Here is a 24,241-nt window from a genome sequence, read left to right as displayed (position 1 = left end):
GCTTTGTGCAAAAAATGGGGACCATGGTGTTGGTAACAGAACATGACACCAAAATTAGATGTACCATCATACAATTCATCATTTGAAAATGCAGTGGATTGTTCTAAATCAGACAGCATAGAATGAACAGTTTCAATGCCTCAATCTTCAGGTTGCAAATAGTTAAAAATGCCGCTGTTCGGCTAGTTTGTGGCATCTTTCTCTGAGAACATATAACAACTTATCGACGTAAGTTACACTGGTTGCCTGTCCACAAAAGGGCCGAGTTTAAAGCTCTGACTTTGGCCTATCGGGCCACAAAAGGACATGGATCTGCCTATCTATTATCATGCCTCCGTCCCTATAGCAACGTCAGAAATCTCCGTTCTAATTCAAAATTTTTACTGGTCTCTCCCAGATTTAAAAAAGCTTGTTCTGGGGGCAGAACTTTTCAAGTGTGTGCCTCCTCTCAGTGGAACAAACTTCCCATTTCCCTACGCAAGATCCAGGAGGAACTTCCGCTCCGCAAAGCGCTCAAAACGTTTCTCTTCTGCTAACTGCGCCCCCCTGACAGGATTTAGTACTCTGAGCACAAGCGCCGGGATACCACGTTGGGGTAGCTGCGCGCTATATAAAAGACACAAATAAATAATCTTCAGAGTGAGTACTAGAGGTGATTATATTACTAAGAGAAAGTGAGAACAAATGAGGTATTCCTAAAGTTTAGTAGGACCATACACATCATAGGAAACTCTGTCCCAAACTATTCCTTCAGGGACTGGAACTGCTGTAATGTTCACTAAGGACAGGTCCCTCTTTTCAAGGTGTGATGATGCATGCGGTTTCAGGACCAAGTTTACAAGTTGTACTTCAGAGCGTTCTGGGAGGAACCGTAGACCAATTGCAATCCAGAGCTGTAGCCAGGGAAAAACAAAGTAAGTCTTTTTCAGCCAAAAGTAGAACTCACAAATGTGTTGTTTGTGGGGAACAGGCGGTGGCAGTAACTCTGGTTCACTTGGACCCAAAGAGAAATCGTCAAAATCGATGAAGAAGCCGGATGCGGTCCGATATATCTTTGGTAGCTCAGCAGGTTTCGTGGAACTGGCAGATGCCTGCTATAGAGACGTATTCACATAGGCGTCAGTATTAGGCTGAATCGAGATCTGTGTGTCATTTGTATTTTGATGTTGCTCAGTTTCAACAGGTACAAGTTGCATTCCATTGTTGGTAACTCCTTCACATTGCCGAGTTGAGTCTTCAAAAGTTATTAATCTTTCCATCTGAATTTCCTGAAGGGTAGCGAGAGGAGATCGTTGGCTACTCAGGAACCTACGCGGCCTACTGTTGAGTATTAGCCGCATAGTGTGGGTCGATCAGCTCAATTGAGATGAATCTCTTATCTTTACAGCTTGCAAGGGGCGGAAGAAGTGCTGTTCTTGTTCCTTCGACAGCCAAGACAGGTACAGGCACTCTGTAAGATGGCCCAACATTTTTTTTGTCCTTAATCTTTTAACTGACCAGGCCCCCAATAATTAGGACCCAGGCATGTCTTGCCTGAACAGATTTCTCTTCTCCAGTGGTGGGGTCTTTCATTCTCTCCCATCGGGTAATGGGGTGGGCTTTTGGCTATACACCCACCTACGTGCTAGGTACACTTAGGTAGGTAATGAAATTCAGATACAGGATGATGTAGCAGTAACACTGATAACCTCAATGCCTGCTCAATTCTATCTCATTTAAAGAGACAAGGGTTCTAATTTACAGGAGGGCCTCATGAAGTAAAACATCTCAAATCTGCCCTGTGACTCGCAGCCTACCTCCTCCGCTCCCAAAAAATGCAAGTCCTCTTAGGGACTACGCACGCCCAGTAGCTGCCGCATGAACTAGGTGTCCTGTGAATGTATAATAAAAAGCTGACCTTCCCAGCCAATGTTAACAATTTAGCCAGGACCACTTTTCATGCTGGGAATTTTCAGACCATCTTTAAAATGCTAAAACAGCAACTACTACCAGCATGCAACGGGTTTTCGGCTTAAATGGCATAACTAGCTGAAGATGTCACATGATACGGCCTTGTGAGATGTGTAGCGTCCTCCCCAGCCTGGTAGAATGCAACTGACCAAGCCACACACAGAGTTCCTCAGTACATATCTTTATTCTTCAGAGTGCAACCGTTAACTAACTGTACGGGTTGCGTCATCAACTTTGTTACCGGGACACACCAAAACGATTAGGTCACTCTACGGCAGGGGTACTCAAAGCACGGGGTCACATGCGGCCCTCCTGACCTTTAATTGCGGCCCCCTGACAGAGCAGGAATATTCAGAAAGCTGTGAAACGGGCATAAATTATTTACACATAAAGTAAAGTAATGGTAACAAAATAAAGAAGGTGTCTGAGACAACTTATTTGTAGGAACACCTTTAGTTTTAAAGGCATCTTGCACTAAACATGTAAAAACATGATAAACTCTCTGCAAACTTCAAAACGTGTATCTTATTAAGATGTATGAGTGTTTACCTTAGTAGAACCGATTATATCACTGCATTGAGAGGCCTTTATTAGAAGTGATAGTTTTCAAACATGATTTTAGAAAGATTCACACTGCTCCCATTTTGAAACAATGCCTTTAGTGAACCAAGAGGTAAATCGTTTGTCAGGTGCTCCGTGTGTGTGCAGCCTTGGGTATTATTTAATTGGAACAACATTATAGTTTATTAAATAAAACACAAGAGAAGGTTTTGTACATCACACATCCTGAACTCGTGTACTTCAAGGGGCTCTTATATGTGGTTGACCAGCAACAACGATGAAGTTTACCACGTGGCGAATAGGCTAGTGTTTTTTTAGCTCCTCCACTATGCGGGAAAGTGGACTAGTTTAATCAACAGTCCGTGCATGTAATAAATGTATAGGGGGAGAGCTGAAAAGGGGGAGAGCTGAACAAGCGAGCGGGGGAGAGCTGAACAAGCGAGCAGGGGGGGAGCTGAACAAGCGAGCAGAGGAGCTGAGGACTCGACTCCACTTACCTGGCGGACACCAACTCCTGGGGCCCAAACGCTGTAGTCTCGCCGCGCCGCACAGCTCCATCTCGCGGCCCGCGGCTGGAGACTACAGCTCCCAGGGAGCCTAGCGGCAACTTCCGGTTTGCCGCTACTTGAGCAGGACGCTTCCTCGGTGGAGCGGGGGAGAGCTGAACAAGCGAGCAGAGGAGCTGAGGACTCGACTCCACTTACCTGGCGGACATCGACTCCTGGGGCCCAAACGCTGTAGTCTCGCCGCGCCGCACAGCTCCATCTCGCGGCCCGCGGCTGGAGACTACAGCTCCCAGGGAGCCTAGCGGCAACTTCCGGTTTGCCGCTACTTGAGCAGGACGCTTCCTCGGTGGAGCGGGGGAGAGCTGAACAAGCGAGCAGAGGAGCTGAGGACTCGACTCCACTTACCTGGCGGACACCAACTCCTGGGGCCCAAACGCTGTAGTCTCGCCGCGCCGCACAGCTCCATCTCGCGGCCCGCGGCTGGAGACTACAGCTCCCAGGGAGCCTAGCGGCAACTTCCGGTTTGCCGCTACTTGAGCAGGACGCTTCCTCGGTGGAGCGGGGGAGAGCTGAACAAGCGAGCAGAGGAGCTGAGGACTCGACTCCACTTACCTGGCGGACACCGACTCCTGGGGCCCAAACGCTGTAGTCTCGCCGCGCCGCACAGCTCCATCTCGCGGCCCGCGGCTGGAGACTACAGCTCCCAGGGAGCCTAGCGGCAACTTCCGGTTTGCCGCTACTTGAGCAGGACGCTTCCTCGGTGGAGCGGGGGAGAGCTGAACAAGCGAGCAGAGGAGCTGAGGACTCGACTCCACTTACCTGGCGGACACCGACTCCTGGGGCCCAAACGCTGTAGTCTCGCCGCGCCGCACAGCTCCATCTCGCGGCCCGCGGCTGGAGACTACAGCTCCCAGGGAGCCTAGCGGCAACTTCCGGTTTGCCGCTACTTGAGCCGGACGCTTCCTCGGTGGAGCGGGGGAGAGCTGAACAAGCGAGCAGAGGAGCTGAGGACTCGACTCCACTTACCTGGCGGACACCGACTCCTGGGGCCCAAACGCTGTAGTCTCGGCCCGCCGCACAGCTCCATCTCGCGGCCCGCGACTGGAGACTACAGCTCCCAGGGAGCCTAGCGGCAACTTCCGGTTTGCCGCTACTTGAGCAGGACGCTTCCTCGGTGGAGCGGGGGAGAGCTGACAAGCGAGCAGAGGAGCTGAGGACTCGACTCCACTTACCTGGCGGACACCGACTCCTGGGGCCCAAACGCTGTAGTCTCGCCGCGCCGCACAGCTCCATCTCGCGGCCCGCGGCTGGAGACTACAGCTCCCAGGGAGCCTAGCGGCAACTTCCGGTTTGCCGCTACTTGAGCAGGACGCTTCCTCCGCGTCGCGGGACGCGCGCGGGCGACGCCGGGCGGAGCCTGGGCAGAGGGCGGGCCGTCTGAGGCCGTCAGAGGCAGGAGGAGGCTGGGCAGGACCAGAGACCCTGTGTGAACTCCACGGTGCCCTAAAAATCACACTGTAAAGTGACGGATAGCGTTGAAGGTCTACTGTGTATACATTGAAATACTGGGTGCTGAGTTGTTTGTGATATCCACGTTTAGGCCCAAAGAAACTTTGTATAAACCAGATTCATGTCGGGATCAAAGAAAGAAAAGGCTTCCGTGGGGGCAGGTCCTATTGACAACTTCTTAGTAAAAATGGTGAATAAAATCAACAATGACAGAAGGGCCTCATTGGAAAAAGGTGATTCATCAGATCATGATCTTTCTATAGTAGGTCTACCTCCAATGGAGGCTCCACCAGAGAACGAAAATAGCACTGATTGTGGGGCGGGGGTAGTCAGTGTAGCTAGTGCAGTAGAAGCACTGATCCATCGGGCCCCCGACACAGTAACTCTCGATAAGTCATCTTCGGACTCTGAGGAAGAGGTGGTAGTAGAGCATAAAAGCACGAGACCTGTCAGAACCTGCAGAAAGCAGCAAAGCAAAAGGGGGGGCAGGATCGCTCACAAGAGAAGGGGAGATATTTACTCGCCTGACAGCCATATCTCCCCTGAGGTGACCTCGAACTTGGAGGGTAAAGAAGAGGCAAGTATAACTTTGAGCCCTGAGCAGTTTGGCTTGCTAATTAAAACTATAGAAGCCAAAATTGAATTAAAACTTGAGGAATCCCTTAATTCCTTAGCGGTCAAACTGGATACTGCTAATGCTGAGATAAAAAGATTAGGAGGTCTGATAGAGCAACAGCTGGCCCACCCAGTTAAGGTTAATCCCCCACCCCTTTCAACTAGTACAGTGAACTCAGAGGCTGTTGGGAAAAATACCGCAAAGGCGTCTAAACCATCTCACACATCCCGACAGGTCAGCAGAGCCGACTTTGATCCCATTGCTCCCTCGGTCCCTTTTCCCTTGCCAGTAGATACCTCTGTTACACATCCTAAGCCAGGCCCCGCTCAAAACCTGAATTCCATACCACGTAGGCGAAGCAATTTTATTAACTTACCCCCGGACTGTGCTCCTTACGTAATTGTGCTGGCAAATGTCCCGTCCCAAAACCCGGATACAGCCGAGTCTCACGAGGAATCTCATGATTCTCTCAAAAACAAAGTGGTAGCTTGGCTACGTTCAAACTGTGGTTTTCCTACAAAATTTGCCGGAGAAATCATCACGACCAGGAGGGTAAATTGGATCGGTCCCTCGAGAAAAACCTGTAGAGGGGATTGTGTGGTAGTAAACTTTAAATATCCACAACACGTGGCCACAGTCTTACTACGGGCAGCATCAATGTTGAATGATGGCAACGGTATCCAAGTGCGACCTTTGGGATATTTTTACAATCATCTCACTGTAGCCTCTGCCCCTAGACAAGGACTAAGTCCCTTTTCTCCAGTTGGGCCCAGGTCTGCATGTCAAAGCCAGAGACAGGGAAGAGATAATTTCTTCAGTTTTGGACCCCCCATTGTAACACACAATAGATTTGATGCTCTTTCAGGACTCGATCTTTGCGACTGACGGGGGCCGGAGAGGGTATAGTGGATGAAGTTATAGTGGAAACTATCCCTATGACTCCTGTACCTTCTTCCGGTGTGGATGGTAACATTCCGATTGAGGTCAGTCCTGTAAAAGGGGACATGGTTAGGTTGCTATCCTGGAACATTGCTGGCTTACGGTCAAAGAAGGGTGACCCTAACTGGTTGAATTTTGTAAAGCTTTATGATATTATTGCCATTCAAGAGACTTGGGACACGGAGTGCGATTATTGGTTGGATGGCTTTACTTCCTTTTTTGTACCTGCCCTGCCCTCCCCAGCAGGCCGGAATAGAGGAGGTCTTCTGACGCTGGTATCGGTGAATATTAAGGGCAAAATTACAATGATTGACTGTGCCACTCATAATTTTCTTGTCTTAGAGATAATTTTGGATGATGGCTGTAAGCTGCTTCTTGTAAACTGTTACAATGCACGAACGGCTATCCAGAAACTGTGCACCTAACATGGTTAGCAGATTTTTTAACTCTTTATAAGGAAAAGCAAGCCACTTATAGTCATTTTATTTTGATGGGTGATTTTAATGTACATTTATGTTTAAATTGCGCTCTAACGGATGTAGATGGGCCTGATAGTGTTTCCCCCCCTCATTTAGAACGTACTCAGAAGGGAGTGGTCCTTGAAAATCTATTAATGGAAAATGAATTGTATGAGGCAGAGTTTTATGACAACAGGACACGGGTTGCCACATACACGGGAAGGGCCTGTGACTCGATAATTGATTTTATTTTTGTATCTTTAGGTCTCCTTAAGAATGTGATTTCCTACAATGCTATTGCTATGCCACTGAGTGATCATAATCCCATGGGGATGGAGCTAGCAAACGGTTTTTTGAAGCTAAAATCGTCTGTTACCCCTCAGGTTATATTGCCACTAAAGGTTAAGGATCAGGGGAGAAGAATTAAATGGGAAAAGGTAGTTCCTGATGATTTTTTTTTAAACCTAACTTCTTTGGCTGCTGAAGATCTGAATGTTTGTGCCAATCCCATCTCTAGGAGCGAGGAGGTTATATCCTCCTTCGAAGGCGTCTGTCGGTCAGTGGCTATAAACTTAACAGCTAAAGGTCAGGGGGGTAAAAATAAACCGGTGAAGGGCTGGTTCGATAACAACTGTAGTAAAGCCCATAACCTCCTGAAGAAAGCACTCAATACTCGTCCGAGGGACAAAGCCCTAGTAGTGCAACTAAGAAAGGATTTTACTAAGGCAATTAAAATTCGTAAAAATGAAATAAAGAGTGATGCCTGGGCAGAACTCATGGATAAAGCCACCTTAAAAAACAGTGCAAAGTTTTGGTCAATTATCAATACTCCTCTGTTCTCTGGTGACCAAAATACTGTGCTGGAACTCAATAGATCTGAGGCAGATTGGCTTAGCCATTTTGAAAAAATATATGGTAGCAACATGGAGCAGGAACCCTTTGTAGTCCCTACCTCTGATATCCACCTGGAGCCTGTGAGTTTTGATATAGCTGAAGTGATCAGAGCATTGGAGGACACTGCGGGACGAAAGGCCCCGGGTCCCGATGGGGTCCCAGCGGATATGTTTAAGGCAAATCCGTTGTATTGGGCTAATATCCTAACTAAAGTCTTTAATGCATCTGCAGTAGTTGGATTCCCGTATACCTGGTCCTCAGCTACGATAATTCCAGTATTCAAAAAAGGGCAGAGAGGAGACCCTAGATGCTATAGACCAATATCACTGCTGGACTCCTCGGTTAAAATTCTAGGGAAGGTTGTCCTGGCGAGAATAGCATCTTGGGCCAAAGGGAACAATATTCTGTCCGAGGCACAATATGGTTTCAGGTCGGGGAGGAGTACAGAGGACCAATGCCTCAATCTCCACCTTATAATTTCCAAATACACAAGGGCAAAAGGGGGAATGATATTTTTAGGCTTTATGGATTTGTCCACAGCCTTTGATCTTGTCAATAGATCTAGGCTGTGGGCAATGCTCCTGAAGTTGGGTCTTGATAGTTCTCTGGTACATTTCCTGGCGGAGCTCCACAAAGATCTGAGAGCCTGCATTAGAATGACAACAGAAGGGAAATGTACGGCAAGTTTTAGATCAGCCAGAGGGGTCCGTCAGGGCTGTATACTGGCCCCAATGTTATTCACGTTATATGTGAATTCATTGGAGGATGACCTAACGGCAGTCACGCATGATATCCCGAGCATGGGGGGTGCACCAATCCCGGTGCTCCTCTATGCCGATGATGCGGTGTTAATTGCCAGGACCCCAATAGCCCTGCAAAAGTTACTTGATTCATTTGGAAATGTTATGTCTAGTCTTGACTTGGTGATTAATAGTAGTAAATCCCACACAATGTCAGTAGGTTGTTCTAAAAATAAAGAAAAAACCTTCTTCTGTGACGGTGAGGTTATCACTAGTGTTAAGGTTTTCACCTACTTGGGTGTTATCTTTGACCGAAGGGGTACTTGGTCACCGCAGTTAACATCTAAAGCAAACGCGGTGAGAAGTTCATCCTCTGCAATTCTGGGGTTCGCAAAGAGATTAGGGGGAAAACCCATTGAGGTTATCACTAGTGTTAAGGTTTTCACCTACTTGGGTGTTATCTTTGACCGAAGGGGTACTTGGTCACCGCAGTTAACATCTAAAGCAAACGCGGTGAGAAGTTCATCCTCTGCAATTCTGGGGTTCGCAAAGAGATTAGGGGGAAAACCCATTGAGGCTATCTTGGCTACCTACAAAGCCAAGACTGCCGCTATTGCCAGATACGGGGCTGCAATCTGGGGTTATGTAAAATCTGACCGTATTCAAATAGAGGAAAATAAATTCCTACGATCATTGCTGGGCTTACCTCAGTCAACTGCTACCTATTCCCTACACCTTGAGCTAGGTCTTGGTTATATTCTAGACACAATAAATCTAGCTCCGCTCCTGATGTGGATCAAGCTCTGGCTAAATCCGAACCTCAGCCTTAACCACAAGATCATAAAAGACTGTCTTAATCTAGACCACAGGAGGGATATCCAGTGGCTGTCTTATGTGGAGTCCTTGGCTGCGAAGCTGGGACACCCCGAGATCTTTGACAGCCCAGAATCCCTGTGTAAAGCAGATCTAATGTGGGTGAAGACCAACTTTATTAGGCTCTGTGTTGCCGAGCGTGAAACGGTCGAGCTGTGCAAACCCTCTGTGAGGGCCCATGTAATGATAACTGCATCTCTTGAGCTGGCTCCTTACTTGTCAGTGGTCACAAATTTCTTCCATAGGTGGCTACTGACCAAGTTCCGTTTCAATCAAATTTATATGGTCCTGTGGGACGAGAAAGACTGGTGTAGGCTAGAGGAGTCGTCCCCATGTAAATGTGATGGTTTTTCCACCCAGGACAATGCGCACTTCCTGTTTTTTTGCTCATTTTATTGTGAACCTCGGATTCGATACTTAAAACCAATACTGAAGGAGTTGAGTTTTACGCAGTACAAGCCCGCATTGTTATATTTACAGACGTTGGATTCTCCTGTAATTATGTTCTGTACTGCTAGTTTCCTGGCTGCATCTGTAAGAAGTAAGAGACTAAGGTTAAGATCGGATTTCTAATGTTGAAAGTTAATTAATTCTTGTCCATTGTACTGTTGGGCGCTAACTGAAATGAATTTGTGTAATTACACTTTTTTAACTGTTTTTTAACCTTTGCCATGTTTAATACTGTATTAATTGATTTTAATAAGTTTTAATTGTCTCAAATATGTCTAGAATACTTTTATGATTTTAACTAATCGAATAAAGTGGTTTTGACTGACTGACTGACTGATGTGCTAATGAAGAACAAGCATTGGAAATGCAATAGGTCTCGCAGCATTAGAGTTAGTGCTTTTAGAATTGTTTATGGTTTTTTTTGTAAATCTTTAGCATTTTTGTTTCCTGTAGCCAATGCTAAAGAATTAAAAAAAAAAAAGCCATAAACATTTCTAAAAGCTCTAACTCAAATGCATGAATGTTTTGCCATTGTGCAACATTCCGTCCATCATCATGTGTGTTTACCAAAACATATGGTAATAGCATGCGAGATAGTTTAATTGTTTAAACGCTCTCTCCAAATATTTGTAGGTGAAAGGTATAAATCCATACAGGGCCTGCCTAGCATTCCATCCTTTTGAAGTAGACAAACAAGAACCACGGCGTTGGCTAACAAGCCAGTATATAAGTAAAAAGCGCTTGTGTTTTTTTGCAGTGCTGTAACAATGGAAACGATTATTCCACATTACATTCGTACAGAATTCCACCCTAACAATTGTCAAGCAAAAGCTTAGATTATGGAGTGGCGTGTGTAAAATCATCTGTAATCAGGCTTATTACAATACGGAAGTTAAGCTCTTTCTTTCTAAAATGTAGCCTACTTTAAAGCTGTTAAAAAATGTAGCTCATGTCATAACAACAAACGTAACTATAGACTGCTTGGGTAAATTAACAAAAGGCACATCGAGTTTTCCCGCGCTCACTTGACACAGTCGATCATCGGACAGAGTATTCTGAAATCGGACAGCAGTTTCTACCTACGATTCTCAGGAAAAAATATTTAGGCCCAAAAAGAAATCCACTGAATTATCCATCAACTGCGTGGACGCTTCGTCCAAAAGGGGCCGCGATATTATCAGAGGAAAAGATGGAAGCCAGCTAGTCATATTATTTATGACAAGCCGCACGTGACAAACTGTTTAACTCCAGCGCTCCTAATAAGTCAGAGCGCGAGCAATTAGCTAACCCCGTACGAGGGCCGTTTGTGGCAATTTATAGATGCTCTCAAGCTGCCACAGCACTTCAAAGCCACACGGGGGGGAAACCTTTTAATGACTCACTTGAGATGACAAGTATTACACAGCACACATGGCAGCGATGAATTTGGCAGCGGATTCTGTTACATGAAGATTTCTCTTCGCAGCAGCTGTTTACGTAATCGCAGCTCGCGCTCATCGGCTCGAGCGGGACGTTTAGATTCATATTATTTATGACAAGCCGCACGTGACAAACTGTTTAACTCCAGCGCTCCTAATAAGTCAGAGCGCGAGCAATTAGCTAACCCCGTACGAGGGCCGTTTGTGGCAATTTATAGATGCTCTCAAGCTGCCACGGCACTTCAAAGCCACACTGGGGGGAAACCTTTTAATGACTCACTTGAGATGACAAGTATTACACAGCACACATGGCAGCGATGAATTTGGCAGCGGATTCTGTTACATGAAGATTTCTCTTCGCAGCAGCTGTTTACGTGCTCGCAGCTCGCGCTCATCGGCTCGAGCGGGACGTTTAGATGAACGCCGAGGAAGGAGACAGCGCGAGGGCGTCCATGGCGAACTTCCAATGGGCAGGAGTACGCACAGGATATCTGTGATTTGACGCAGTTCTATTCTGATAAGGAACCTTCATAGGAGAGGGTTGTTAGGACTAGAAGGATGTCATGGACATTCCATGTGGGTCAGTTGCCATTGGACGGATGAGGTGAATAAACTGCACCTGAAGATCTTACTGAGTGCGCCGTGTTTATTTACATGTGGTAAACACCACAATATTGATAATGTTAGTGTGCGTATCGTTAAGAGCACTGTCCTATTTTATCCCCCGTTTTACTGTGGCCCAGTACAGCCTGAAGGGTAAGTATGAATTCACTGCTACTGATGGATGGCATGTCGGCGTTCCCGCCCCCACTACATTCTTTAGCAATCTGGTGATCAGAATCCCTGGAGTAGGTGTGTCGAGTGTAATGTTTATTCAGGTCCAGAATTGCCCACGGGATGCTAGGTCAATGGGGGTGATATGTGGTGAAGCTAATGGGCAGGGTTGCGTAAGAATAACCATCACCTACTACCAGCAACTGTCCAAAAATTGCAGCGCTATCAAACAAGACGGAGGGAAGAGAGGGGAGGGGGGAGGAGAAATGCGACACGGCGGGAAGGGGAGGGGGCGGAGCGGGTAAAATAAACAAACAAGACGGAGGGAAGAGAGGGGAGGGGGGAGGAGAAATGCGACACGGCGGGAAGGGGAGGGGGCGGAGCGGGTAAAACAAGACGGACGTGCACGCGCTTTTAAGCTCAATACGCATGCGCATTGAGCTTAAAAGTCACGGGCACTGCAAGGAATCGCCACGATTCCTTGCAGTGGATAAAGAGTGGATAAGCCCCCATAGTCTCGCTTGCTCGATGCGCATGCGCATCGACAGGCGAGACCTAAAAAGGAGGCAAAGTGAAATTCACCAATTGCCTGGGATCACACAATTTGGTCAAGTGGGGGAGCCGGGACTGATCCCAGGTTTTTTCTGGTTTCATATTTTGCATCAACCACAAGATGAGTATCTCTCTCCCTCTCACGTTTTACATTAGAAGGGAATGGTTTGACTTTAAGTCTTGGTGCACGAGAATAGAGCGTTGGTGGCAGACAGAAGTCACGTGAAGGCTCAGTTTGTTGTCCACACCCTGTATCTGCTTCACGCCCCCCTTAATGCCCACCTTTCATCACCTCGGACCCTCGCCCTCTGGCATGCCACACTCTGTACTTTGTGGCCCCCGGTGAAATGTGTGCGAGTACCCATGTTCTACGGAGTCCATCGGGGAACAAAAGGGTCTCGCTGTACAAATTCACAGGACAGGAAGGTCTCTAAACTAAGCTAGAGGATGTGGCCTATCAGCCAGAGCTTCTGTAATGTAACTGATGCTCATGTAAAGCACTCAGACTCTTTTGCGTTGAGTTCGCGCTATATAATAATGCAAAAAGTAACAAAAATGTTTAGGATTGATTTATTTCATCTACTTTTAGTACTCGTTACAACTCATGTGCCTGAGGTTAAGCGGAAACCGGAAGTCCTCTCTTGCGCGAGTTCTCCTTTTCCCCTTCACGGTTTATCTTCGGGGCCCCCCTTTCTCCCCTATTCAAGGATTTGAAATTTGAAGGGGGTCGTACACAAAGCATTGTCTCTTCAAACGCTGCTTCCGCGCTGCCTAATTACGATGCCTCCAGGCGCTAGAAGCCAGCCTGTGTACACAAGCGGAGTTAATCTTCTCAGTAACACTTCAGCTCGCCCCTCCCCAACTTCCCTCGGGTTTATCTCCTGGGGAGGGCGGGGCGCAGGGGGGGGGGGTGCATACAACCGGTGGGGGAGGGGCAGGTTCACTTTAAAGAGGAAATGAGACGTTTCACACAAAGACGACAGCTTGTCTTTTATAAATAAGCAAAGAAGCCTGGGGTGCGCCTGTTGATACCGTTGCGGATGGGGTGGGGTGGGGGAGGAGATGTAAATCACGGAGACAATGGGGTGAGGAAGAAGAGGGTGGGGACCGGCCAGGAGTAGATGTTACTTTCCAGATGCTCTCCATGGGCTCTCAGATGTCTACTTTTCAGAGACAGGTGTGGACCGTGGGGGGCGTGAACTGTAAATAGCTGTTAGCGAGTCAATGGAGAGAACAATGACGCCCGGGTGGGGCAGGGAGGGTATGCATAGCGGGGGCGTGGCCAGGGGTGCCAGATGTGCATGTCGTTGCATCATACATGCCTGTACATGCCTAGCTACCAAGGCATCCTCACCCCTCACGTAAGATAGACAGGCAGCAGGGGGGAGTTTGGACCGTTAAAGGGGAGGGGGTCAATGACATTTCCCGACAATCAGGCTGGCATATAATGTTAAAATACATTCTATGACAAGCAGGGTGCATGAGAGTTCATAGGAGCAGCAAAAGAGAAAACGCAATATTTTGTAAAATAACCAATATTTTTAGGACATTCGTAAACCAGTTTGCGTGTGTGTGTGTGCATGCATTTTTATCTGTGCGTGTAAACATCCCTGGTGAAATCTGACAGACACCTCACTCTACCCGACTAAAAGCAGCTGTACCCAACCATTTATCATAAAATACATTTAACAGGGGGGTGTAATACCCCAAGCACCCCCCCCCCACCCCAAGCTACGCCCCTGGCCAGCAGTCTGCCTGCCCTTTTATCATCCAACAGTACTACTCTTGTTCGCACCAATAAGCTTAACTTGAAGAGGGAAAGGGTCAAACGCCACCTTCCAGAGCACAGAGGCTGGCTCCAATGCCAGGCTTGGTGAAGGGTGGTGCGTCGCCCTTGGTGGCAGCCGAGCCAGGCTTGGTGAAGGGTGGTGCGTCGCCCTTGGTGGCATCCGTGCCAGGCTTGGTGAAGGGTGGTGCGTCGCCCTTGGTGGCAGCCGAGTTTGGAAGAGCAGTGACTCCAGACTACAGGGCAGAATGAGATGGATGTGCACCCCAAACATTGTGGCAGTACTGGAAACAGTACCCTTTGCAGTTGATTGGTGTCCGAACCAGTTTCAGAAGGCCACGGGGCAAGCAAAAGCTACTTGGCCCAACCCTGATGGTTGAAGCCTTTTACTTCTGATGTTCCGGGGCCCGACCTGCTATGGGTCCTGAGTAAGTGGGTCAAGTACCTCTTCAGCACTTGACTCTCACTGGTAGCATGGATTGAGAAGTCCAAGACCTCTCAGCGGGGGGAGGGTCGTTGTGCAAGGTAAAGACACGCTCAACACTCAAAATATATTCAGCAACCCCAATAGATTAATGTTCATCCAGATACTCGCTTTTATGACAAAAGTAGTATTTGTACATGAACGCAAAGATACCACATACATAAACAATATACACAGCCCACCAAAGACACACAGGTGGATGGCCAGATCGATAAGCCAGCAAAGATCTTCACAGCGGCCCCCACCTGAATACAGGGTGGTTGTATACTAGCAGCAGATACTCCCCATTTACTATAGGTAGCATTCAATTGTCCGTGGCACTTCTCAGATCATGTAGGTAATTCCTGTGATCCTTCTGGCAGGTCAATGACTCACCTTCGGATCCTTCAGTGGGGGCTCTGGCTGCATTGGATCAGCACCCACTCTCTCAGGCGGTTGCACGCTGTACACGGTGACTGGTCGCCCTCTTGGTACACAGCGGGACAGGACGATGGTCCTTGTTCTTCACGGCACACCCCTCTGGCATATGGGGTCACCGATGTCAGGACACACTCCGCAGGATCCAGATGCAGCAAGTATGTTCCACCTCCTGACCTCACCAACACACTGACATAAAAAATTATTCAGGGTGTTCGAGTGATCGGGCGAGGGAAGGGAAGGAAGGGAACAGCAGGGAAAGGAAAGCTGCAAGAGAAAGCACACAGGATTATTACATTCACATATGCAACCTACTCTCATTAAATTCTCACTAATAGTATCTGCTATTCACCTGGATCATGCTCTCTATGGCTCCTGCTTCTGCAGAGGTTTCAATAAACTCATAGATTATTCCTTCCCTATACAACATAAGATATACGTTAATGACCTCAGCAAAATATAACTAGTCTCGGTATTATCGTGTGTGTAACCTATGAACATACACTCTGTTTCATACAACCAAACACAAATGGGAACTCTCCTTGACTAGGCATGTCATCAGAGTAAGGCAGAGTTCCAACCAAGGACTGAGTACTGCATCACATCTCAGATGATAGACAAGAATAACAAATTAGGTTGCATCCTTCCAAGCACCTAAAACAAAGTTATCCGAATCAATAAGGGTTCATTCACCACACTGACCAAAATGGGACCTTAATAAAGAGTACTTAAAGTTTGTTGTGTCCAAATACGGCAAGACGTAGTTACTTGCACCACAGTCTTCCGCTTTGGCATTTAATCCACAGGGCTCAATAATATTCCTAGATCAGTTCTTCAAACACGGCAAAGTGTAGTTAAAGGCCACTACCACTTTCCGCTTTGGCACGTGTAATCCTCAGAGGGCTCAACAAACGAATGCTCCTACCCTCTTCGTAACAGTAATGCGTGGTAAATCCACAGCATTCCGCTCTCTCTCCCTATCAGTCATGATACATTACTGCCATGCACCTTGAAACTTGCATCTCGGCACCACTTCAAAAATGAAGAAGCCTCTCCGCCTTCTGCCCCCACATTCGCCACGTATGAGTGCCACGTCCGCTACAGACCGCACAAACAACAAACGCGGGTCTAGCCGACTATAACCTGGAACTCCCAAAAGGAAAGGGGCGCTAAGGAAACAGTACCTTAATTCAAGTAAAGCGCCACAGTCCTACGAACTCCAGGGAAGAAACAGGAATCAGCCACCGACCTGAACTCAGATCACGGTGGGACTCCAAACAACAAACAGAATCACGCACAACGTCAGCTCAGTCCCGCCCTCTTTACATAGAGTATCTCTCGCCATGGCCTCATGGGAAATGTAGTTTTTAAGAGGCCAGGCAGGCACGGCTGGCTAAATCCTGACAGTATACCCCCGTCACAAGCGCCTTCTAGGACCAGTCTTGGCAGGGACCCTCAGATGGAAGGATCGAACAGCCCTCGGACATGTACATTGCTCCATGGTTCCCAAGAATCATCCTCCGCCGAATAGCCCTTCCAATACACCAAGTACCAGAGTACACCCCTACGAAGCTTGGAGTCCCGGATGCATTTCACCTCATATTCAAGCCCACCATCACACACCACAGGCGGAGGCGCCCTCCTCCTGAACGTAAGGGCAGGTTTCAGCAGGTGTACATGGAACACCGGGTGAATGCGCAAAGACCCAGGCAACTTCAGCTTGTAGGCTACAGGGTTAATCCTTTGAACAATAGGATATGGGCCAATATATCTGGGGTGAAACACACTACGGGAGTTTGAAACAAATGTTCTTGGTGGACAACCAAACCTTGTCCCCTACCACAAACTGCGGGCCTAGTAGTCGGTGACGGTCTTCCCACTGTTTATATACCTCCTTGGCCTTTAACAAGTGTGTCCGAACACCTTTATGCACCTTCCTCAGCAACTGTACCTGTTTCATTACAGAGGGCTGGTTTTTGAGACCCTCAGGCAGATCAACCGGCACGGTATTGGCATCATACCCATAATTAGCTTTGAATGAAGACATCCCAATGGAGCAATGCCAAGAATTATTATAAGCCAGTTCAGCCATCCACAATAGCTCAACCCATGACTCATGAGCCTCCTTGGAATAACACCTGAGATATTTTTTCAGAGTTTGACTCAACCTCTCTGTCTGTCCATCGGTCTGAGGATGGAAGTTAGTTGAGAGAGTAGAGTCTATACTCAAAGCCTGACACCACATATGCCAAAAACGTGCTATGAATTGGGGGTCTCGATCCGCTACAATTACCTTGGGGATACCATGGAGGAGAATGACATTACTAGCCAACAATTGAACAGTCTGGCCTGCTGTGGGGAGATTCTTACAAGGGATAAAATGCCCCATCTTTGTAAGACTGTCTACTACCACCAGAATGGCCGAATAACCCTGATCAGTAGGTAACCCAGATATAAAATCCAGGCTGATTTTCTGCCAAGGACGTTGAGGGGTAGGCATTGGCATGAGTTTACTTTTCTTCCTGATATTTTCCCCCTTTGCTCTTGCACATTCCTCACAGCGTGATACCCATAAAGCAAACATCCTTGGCCAAAGCATCCCACCAAAAAGGTCTCTGAACCAAACAAACAGTTTTACGTATGCCAGGATGCTCAGCCATGGGTACAACATGGCACCATGCAAAAGCCTTTTTTTGCAATTCAACTGTGGGCAGATACAGTTTGTTGTCGTGAAATGGCAAACCTTGCCTCACCTCTCATACAGTGGTCCGTGCAGCCCAAGTTTCCCATTCACCAGGGGTTTTGTGATCCTTCACCTCCTCTAAGAACTTTTCAGCACGCACAACACGCACAACCCTAGATGGTGGAATAATGGCATGAGTGTCCTCCTCCCTTGGCATGGCCGGCAGTTCCTGCTGAGACAAAGCGTCTGCCTTGCGATTCTCACTGCCAGGCCTAAAGGACACCACAAAATCAAATTCTGCAAAGAAGAGCATCCAACACATCTGTCTCTGCGCAAGATGCCTAGCTGATGTCATATATTGGAGGTTACGGTGATCCGTATACACAGTGATTGTATGACGGGCCCCCCACAGATAATGTCTCCACTCTTGGAATGCTCTCTTACTAGATAGGAGTTCTTTCTCGGCTATTGTGTAGTTAGATTCAGCCGGACTCAGCTTTTTAGATAGGTAGGCTACCGGATGGAGCTGCCCAGTGTGTTGATCCCTCTGTGACAGCACAGCCCCAATTGCCTCATCGGAAGCATCAGCTTCTACCACAAATGGATGTCCTAAGTTAGGATGGGAAAGCACTGGAGCAGTGATAAATGACTTCTTTAAATAGTCAAACGCCTCACCAGCCTCTCTGGTCCAGACAAAAGGTGCCCCTTTTCTTAACAACTTAGTAATAATAATAATAATAATAATAATAATAATACTGAGTTTTTTAAAGCGCGAGCGGCTACCTCCGGAGGAAGTGTCCCGGCGCTAGGGTGAGCAGTAAGAGTCATAGTGCGAAGGAGTTAGAATTATTGCGTGAAAAGCCATGTTTTCAGTAATCACCTAAAACTGGGTTCTGAGGGTGCTTGTTTTATTTCAGGCGGCAGGGTGTTCCAAAGAAGAGCCGTACTTGCGGAAAAGGTTCTACCACCCAAGTGGGCCCTTTTCACTCGAGGGACGTGAAGATGAACCTTGTAGTTAGAGCGTAGGAGTCTGGCCTGAGAGTATCTAGGCAATCGTTTTTTTAGATAGTTCAGACAGGTTCCATGTAAGGCTCTGTAGGCCAGGGTGAGCGCCTTGAATTTTATACGACTGGCCACAGGTAGCCAATGTAGCATGCGTAAGTGTGGGGAAATGTGGTGTTTAAGAGGGACGTGCCTTAACAATCTTGCTGCCGAATTCTGAACAGTTTGCATCCGTTGTAGCAGAAATTTCGGGAGGCCTAAAAAAAGGCCGTTGGCATAATCAAGCCTAGAGGTGATCATGGCATGAATAACCGTTTTTCGGCAGTCCTCCGGGAGCAGTCGAAGAAATCTCCGTAGGTTCCTAAGTTTACTAATGCAACCTCCAACGACCTGCTGTATATGGGGGGCAAAGGATAGGCCATCATCCCATGTAACCCCCAAGTTTTTTGCCTTTGTGCTAGGAATCGGTGCAGGGCCCATCTCGGACGGCCACCAGAACTCGTCAGGAGGGTGGGCACCTTTCCCAAAAAAGATAACCTCCGTTTTACCCGCATTTAGTTTCAATTTATTGGTATTCATCCAGCAGGCCACATCACAAAGGCAGCCCTTGAAGTTAGAAAAGGCTGCCTCTGATACCACAGAAATCGGGAAAACCAATTGAGTGTCATCAGCGTAGGAAATAGCGGTGACTACCCAATTGGCAATCAACGTAAACAGCGGGGCCAAATAAATATTAAAAAGCAGTGGGCTAAGAGCTGATCCCTGTGGGACCCCGCAGTTCAGTCTCCTGGATTTCGAGGAGAAGGCGCCTAAAGCCACCTTCTGAGATCTGTCGGACAAATATGAGTGGAGCCATCCCAGTGCCTGGGCTTGGAGGCCGATCTCAGCCAGGCGTTGTAGTAGCCTGCCATGATCCACCGTGTCAAAGGCGGCCGATAGATCCAGGAGCACCAGCATTGCCGATGCTCCTGAATCCAGCGACCACCTGACTGACTCGGCAACCTCGATCAGGGCGGTCTCGGTACTAAAACTGGATCTAAAACCTGATTGTGTTTCATGGAGAACATTACTCTCTTCCGTGAATTTGTTTAGTTGCCGCTGGATTAATTTTTCTAGCATTTTGCCCGGAGCCGCCAGTAAAGAGATGGGGCGGAGATTGCTTAAATCTTCTGGAGCACCGGTTGGCTTTTTTTTCAATGGGAGTAAGGTGGCATGCTTCTAGCTCTCCGGGAACACTCCGGTAGAGATGGACGTATTCCATATGTGTTGGAGAGTGGGCGCAACGAATTCCGCCATCAAACTCCATAGCTTTGGAAGATAGGGATCATCAGGAGATCCTGATTTACATCTATTTATTTCCTGTATGACCACATCCAGTGTAACAGGTTGGAATTGGCATAAGGTCAGTTGTGGATTCCTATTCTCCACTACGTCTGATTTAACAGTGCGACCTGCAGGACTAAAAGAGTCAAACACTTTCAGAATTTTATTCTCAAAATATTCAGAGATATTGTTGCATAGTTTGTTTGACGGAGTCACATCCAACTCAATGCATCTAGGTTTAAAAAAGGACTGCACTATCTTGAACACTTCTTTGCTGGAATGTTCTGCTTGTTGAATGGAGGTGGAAAAAAGGAGTTTTCTAGCAATTTTTATAGATTTGTGAAAAGCACGGGTGGCGGCTTTATAGCGAGCCCTTGCCTGAATACAGTAATTCACCCTCCAAAGTCTCTCTAATTTCTTGCAGGCTGACTTCTCCGCCCTTAGCTCCAAAGAGAACCATGGTGCAGAGGGAGAGCCCCTGCGGGACATTGCCCATTTTGCAGGCGCAATAGATGTCACCATATCGCCTATCCTTTTTTACATAGCCGCTGCGTCCGTATTTACATCGGAAGAAAGTGCCGGGGGATTTCGAGCCAGGACGGGACCCATGGTTCCAGGGACCAATCTTTTCCATTGTCTCTGCAAAAATGAGCGTCTCCCAGTCTCGGGCCCTTCACCCGGTAGCTGACCAAAAACGGGATCAGTGCATGATGCGACCAAATAAGCTGTTGCGGTGTACCCACCGACAGGTCCCTGATGTTAGAGAAAATCAGGTCGAGCACATGGCCTGCTTTATGTGTGGGAGCTGTGCTGAACAATGTCAGGTTAGCGGCACTAAGTGTCGAAATAAGCCGCTCCGCCAGCGGGCAAGCCGCTATCTCGGCATGCACGTTAAAATCCCCCACCACTATAAAGTAAGAGTGAAGGATGGAACTTTGGACGATGGCGTCAATGAGCGCCGTAGAGGTCGCCTCTGAGCAATCTGGGGGACGGTAGATAACCAGTCCTGTCATATGGTTACTGCGTTTCTATATATTGTGTTAAGTTAGCATGAGTTTATTAAATTTTTAAACACCATATTTTCCTTTGGCTTCAGTTTGCACACAACACCTAATTGTTATTGTAGCTTTCAACCTAGACGAAAGATGTGATTTATTTGAGAATAATATGTTATTGCTCTGATATCAGTTGTGCTTGGTACACTTGGTACAACTGTCTGCACACTGAGAACTGCACCCTCTAAGAATAACCTAACACAAGGTTGCTGAAGGCCTGATCCTCGCACCACATTAGACATAACACAAATAATGTTGCTGCCAACATTGGGCTCTACGCGGGTTTAAGATAGAGTTACAGGGAATGAATCAACACACTTGATGCTTCGCATGCAGAGAGCTGGTAGCTGTTGATGTGATCTGCTCCTACTGACCATTAGAGGTATGGGCCCGCCCTGCTAAAAACCCAAATGAGACCTTCTTAGATATAATATAGTATGCTAAATAGGGTGCGCGAAATAATAGGTGATACAAACTTTATATAGATTTTGCATTATAATATGCTATCACCGTTCGCTTACTATGGACTAGTGACTATGCTGCTAACTCTGATTTTTATAATATGTATGTTGATATTATATAAGATACTGCGTTTGAGAACCTTGCATTGAAAAATAAATATTTCAAACTTGCACGTGTGTTCTTTGACTCCCAGTTTTTGTTTGAAATGATTATATAACGAAAGAGTGTTCATGTGTTCCACGATACCTGAGGTTCCTTAAGTTCATGTTCTGGATTGTCTAAGTCATTGGGAAGTTGTTAGTACCAATGAGACACTGTAGCTAGCTTGGTAAGGGGATTTCTGATACTAAGGTGAGTTTTGGGTCACCCTAACTCACCCAGGTTCTAGATCTCTGTGCACAGTTCTGTGGGAGAACGATAACCCTGCTACATGGCGCCCATACGTTGTTGGCCATATATCATGACACTCGAGTAGTATATCATTCAAACCTTAACACCTTCAGTCCCGTTTCCGGAAAACGGTGGTGTCGGACAACCTACCTATTTTTGACATAGGTCTTTTTCAAGCTTGAATTTATCTAAAACGGTTTCTTTGAATTACTACCCAGTTGTGCTACAAAGTATTCTTTGTTTTTTCGAGTTCCTGTGCTACCATGGCACAAGCCGTGGACATCTCGCATCATAGTCGCAATGCGGTGCGTGACCATTTGCGGGCTTTTAATGTCCCAGTGGAAGGCTTGGCTGTGGTTCTGGTGGTGAGTGCGGAACATGCTTACCCGTACGAACTGTTTTATTCGTGGGTGACATTTCCGGCGGTGGACGCTAATTCTGGAGTGTTCCATTCATACACTGCTTCAGCTGTACCGGTTGCGTATGCTCCGTACAGGGCACTGGAGGTTCCTATTGATGCTTGGCAGCATGGAGTTTGGTTTGGTGGCGCCCTACCACACGCTTTAACTGCTCCGAGGTTAGGTCCTTTGTCCATTCCGGGCACAAATTGGCCTGCTTTGGCTGGATTCACTCCTCACCCTAATCGCGCCACTTGTAACGTGGCTGATCTGCGGCGGCTTCATGAAGTCGCAGTGGCAGTGATTAGAGCGCTTGTTCATTACACGAGTCGTAATGTTCAGGACGCGGCCCCTAGGGGTGCACAGCTTCGAGCAGAACAGGCTGGTTTGAAAATCTATCCTGTCATGGTGAATTCCGTGATGGGCAAGAAGCCCCAGGATAAGGACGATTTTCTTTTCTGGCTTGCGGAGAAATTCGGCCAGCTGGAAGCTGTGTTTCCTAATACGAATCCTGGTGACAAACACCGGATTCTTACGCTAAGTTTACCGAAAGATTTGGCCCCTGAACTTGTTGACTGTGAGACCTGGGGTAAGACTTTTGCAGCGGTCTATTCAAGGTGCTATGGCACCCCGTCTGTGACCAATCTGGGTGCGGTCCTTAAACGTGTTCAAGACGACCACGGACCGGAGTCGGCGGTTGAATTGGGTATGCGCCTGTTTGGCACCTTTGATGTGGTTTGCGATCTGATCCTTGCAAATGTCAAGGGGGATGCAGTGAACTTTCAGGTTGCTAACGCTTTGGCGTTAATTCCCGACGCTGAGAAACCCCGTCAGTTGGCAAGGATAATTGTGGCTGCTTATAAAACGGTTGGCCGCAATGCAAAGGGTCTTAAAGCTTTTCCTGATAAAGAGAAAAAGCAGCCCCAGGGTAGGTCTTCGGAAACTAGTGGTCAACCTAAGTCCAAGAAACAGAATTGGCCTAAAAAGCAGAATCAGGGTAAGCAACAACAACAACAAACACAGGTTTCTGCTCCTGCGTCTCCGTTACCTGCGCAGTCGGATCGAGTTTATGATTTGCGCGATCGCGCGATGATTAAATCACCTGAAAAGTTTCAGGCTTCTGACCAACGCTCTCCTCGTTCCTTTCAGGACTCATCGGCTCCGTCAACCGGTGGTGGAGGGGGCGGCAGGGGCCGGGGTGGCCAGCAAGGACGTGGTCAGCCCCGCCCGCGTAACGGTGGAGAGCAGCAGGAAGGCGCTACGCCCAAGAGACCACAGTTTGCCACGAAGAAGGTCGCCGCCCTGACAGCGCATCGATATGCCCCAGATAGTGAGAACGCGGCTTCGGAATCTGACGTGGGCTCTGACCTTGCTGGACAGCGCGGCAGAGATTACCATAGTGAGAGAGGCCCTCCGTCCACTGTTGAAGGTGACAGCGACTGACACTTATGTTGTAATTGAAACTGCTGATACGCATGTTGCTCCCCCTGAACGTCTTTTTGAAATTGTCCTGTTAATCGAAGGTGACATGCAGCGAACTGTAAAAGGGGTATTTTGGGAAAATCTTTCGTCTACGTATGACATTTTGCTTTCGGAGGCTGATTGGCCCACACCTTTTGTTCTCGCAGCTCCGCGAGGGGAGGAGGTGATCCTCCCCAGTTTCGCGCACACTGTATCGAGAGTGGAGGCGCTGCATTTTGCGGAAGAGTGGTCTCTGGCGCTTGCGCCGGCTGTGTACCGCAATCAGTGTGGCTGGGATAAATTATCTCCAAGCCATGAGATTCCGTTACTGTCTCAGCTGCAGCCTCAACCTCAATATCCCATATGGCGTGAAGCCAAAGCTTCAGTCGCGGCTATCCTTGAACAATTGGAATATCAAGGTGTAATTGAAACGTGTGTGTCACCGATGAATAACCCCCTTTTTACTGTAAACAAGCCGGACGGCTCATATTGTTTGGTTTTGGATTATAGGCATTTAAACTCGCATTGCCGTAACTGCGC

At 47.6% G+C, this 24,241-nt stretch overlaps 1 protein-coding gene across 1 annotated transcript in view; it reads left to right on the top strand.

Annotated features, from left to right (window-relative positions):
* Positions 1 to 4,647: 4,647 nt before the first annotated feature.
* Positions 4,648 to 24,241, top strand: part of LOC147665757 (uncharacterized) — a 133,861-nt gene continuing 114,267 nt past the window's right edge. The window contains exon 1 of the mRNA XM_086949541.1: positions 4,648 to 5,694. Within this exon, the coding sequence (XP_086805667.1) occupies positions 4,648 to 5,694 (1,047 nt within the window). The remainder of the gene's footprint in view (positions 5,695 to 24,241) is intronic.

The sequence above is a fragment of the Lissotriton vulgaris genome, unplaced genomic scaffold (genome assembly GCF_964263255.1).
Source record: "Lissotriton vulgaris unplaced genomic scaffold, aLisVul1.2 SCAFFOLD_549, whole genome shotgun sequence".
NCBI classification, from domain to species: Eukaryota; Metazoa; Chordata; class Amphibia; order Caudata; family Salamandridae; genus Lissotriton; species Lissotriton vulgaris.
This window is presented reverse-complemented; position numbering and strand designations above follow the sequence as displayed.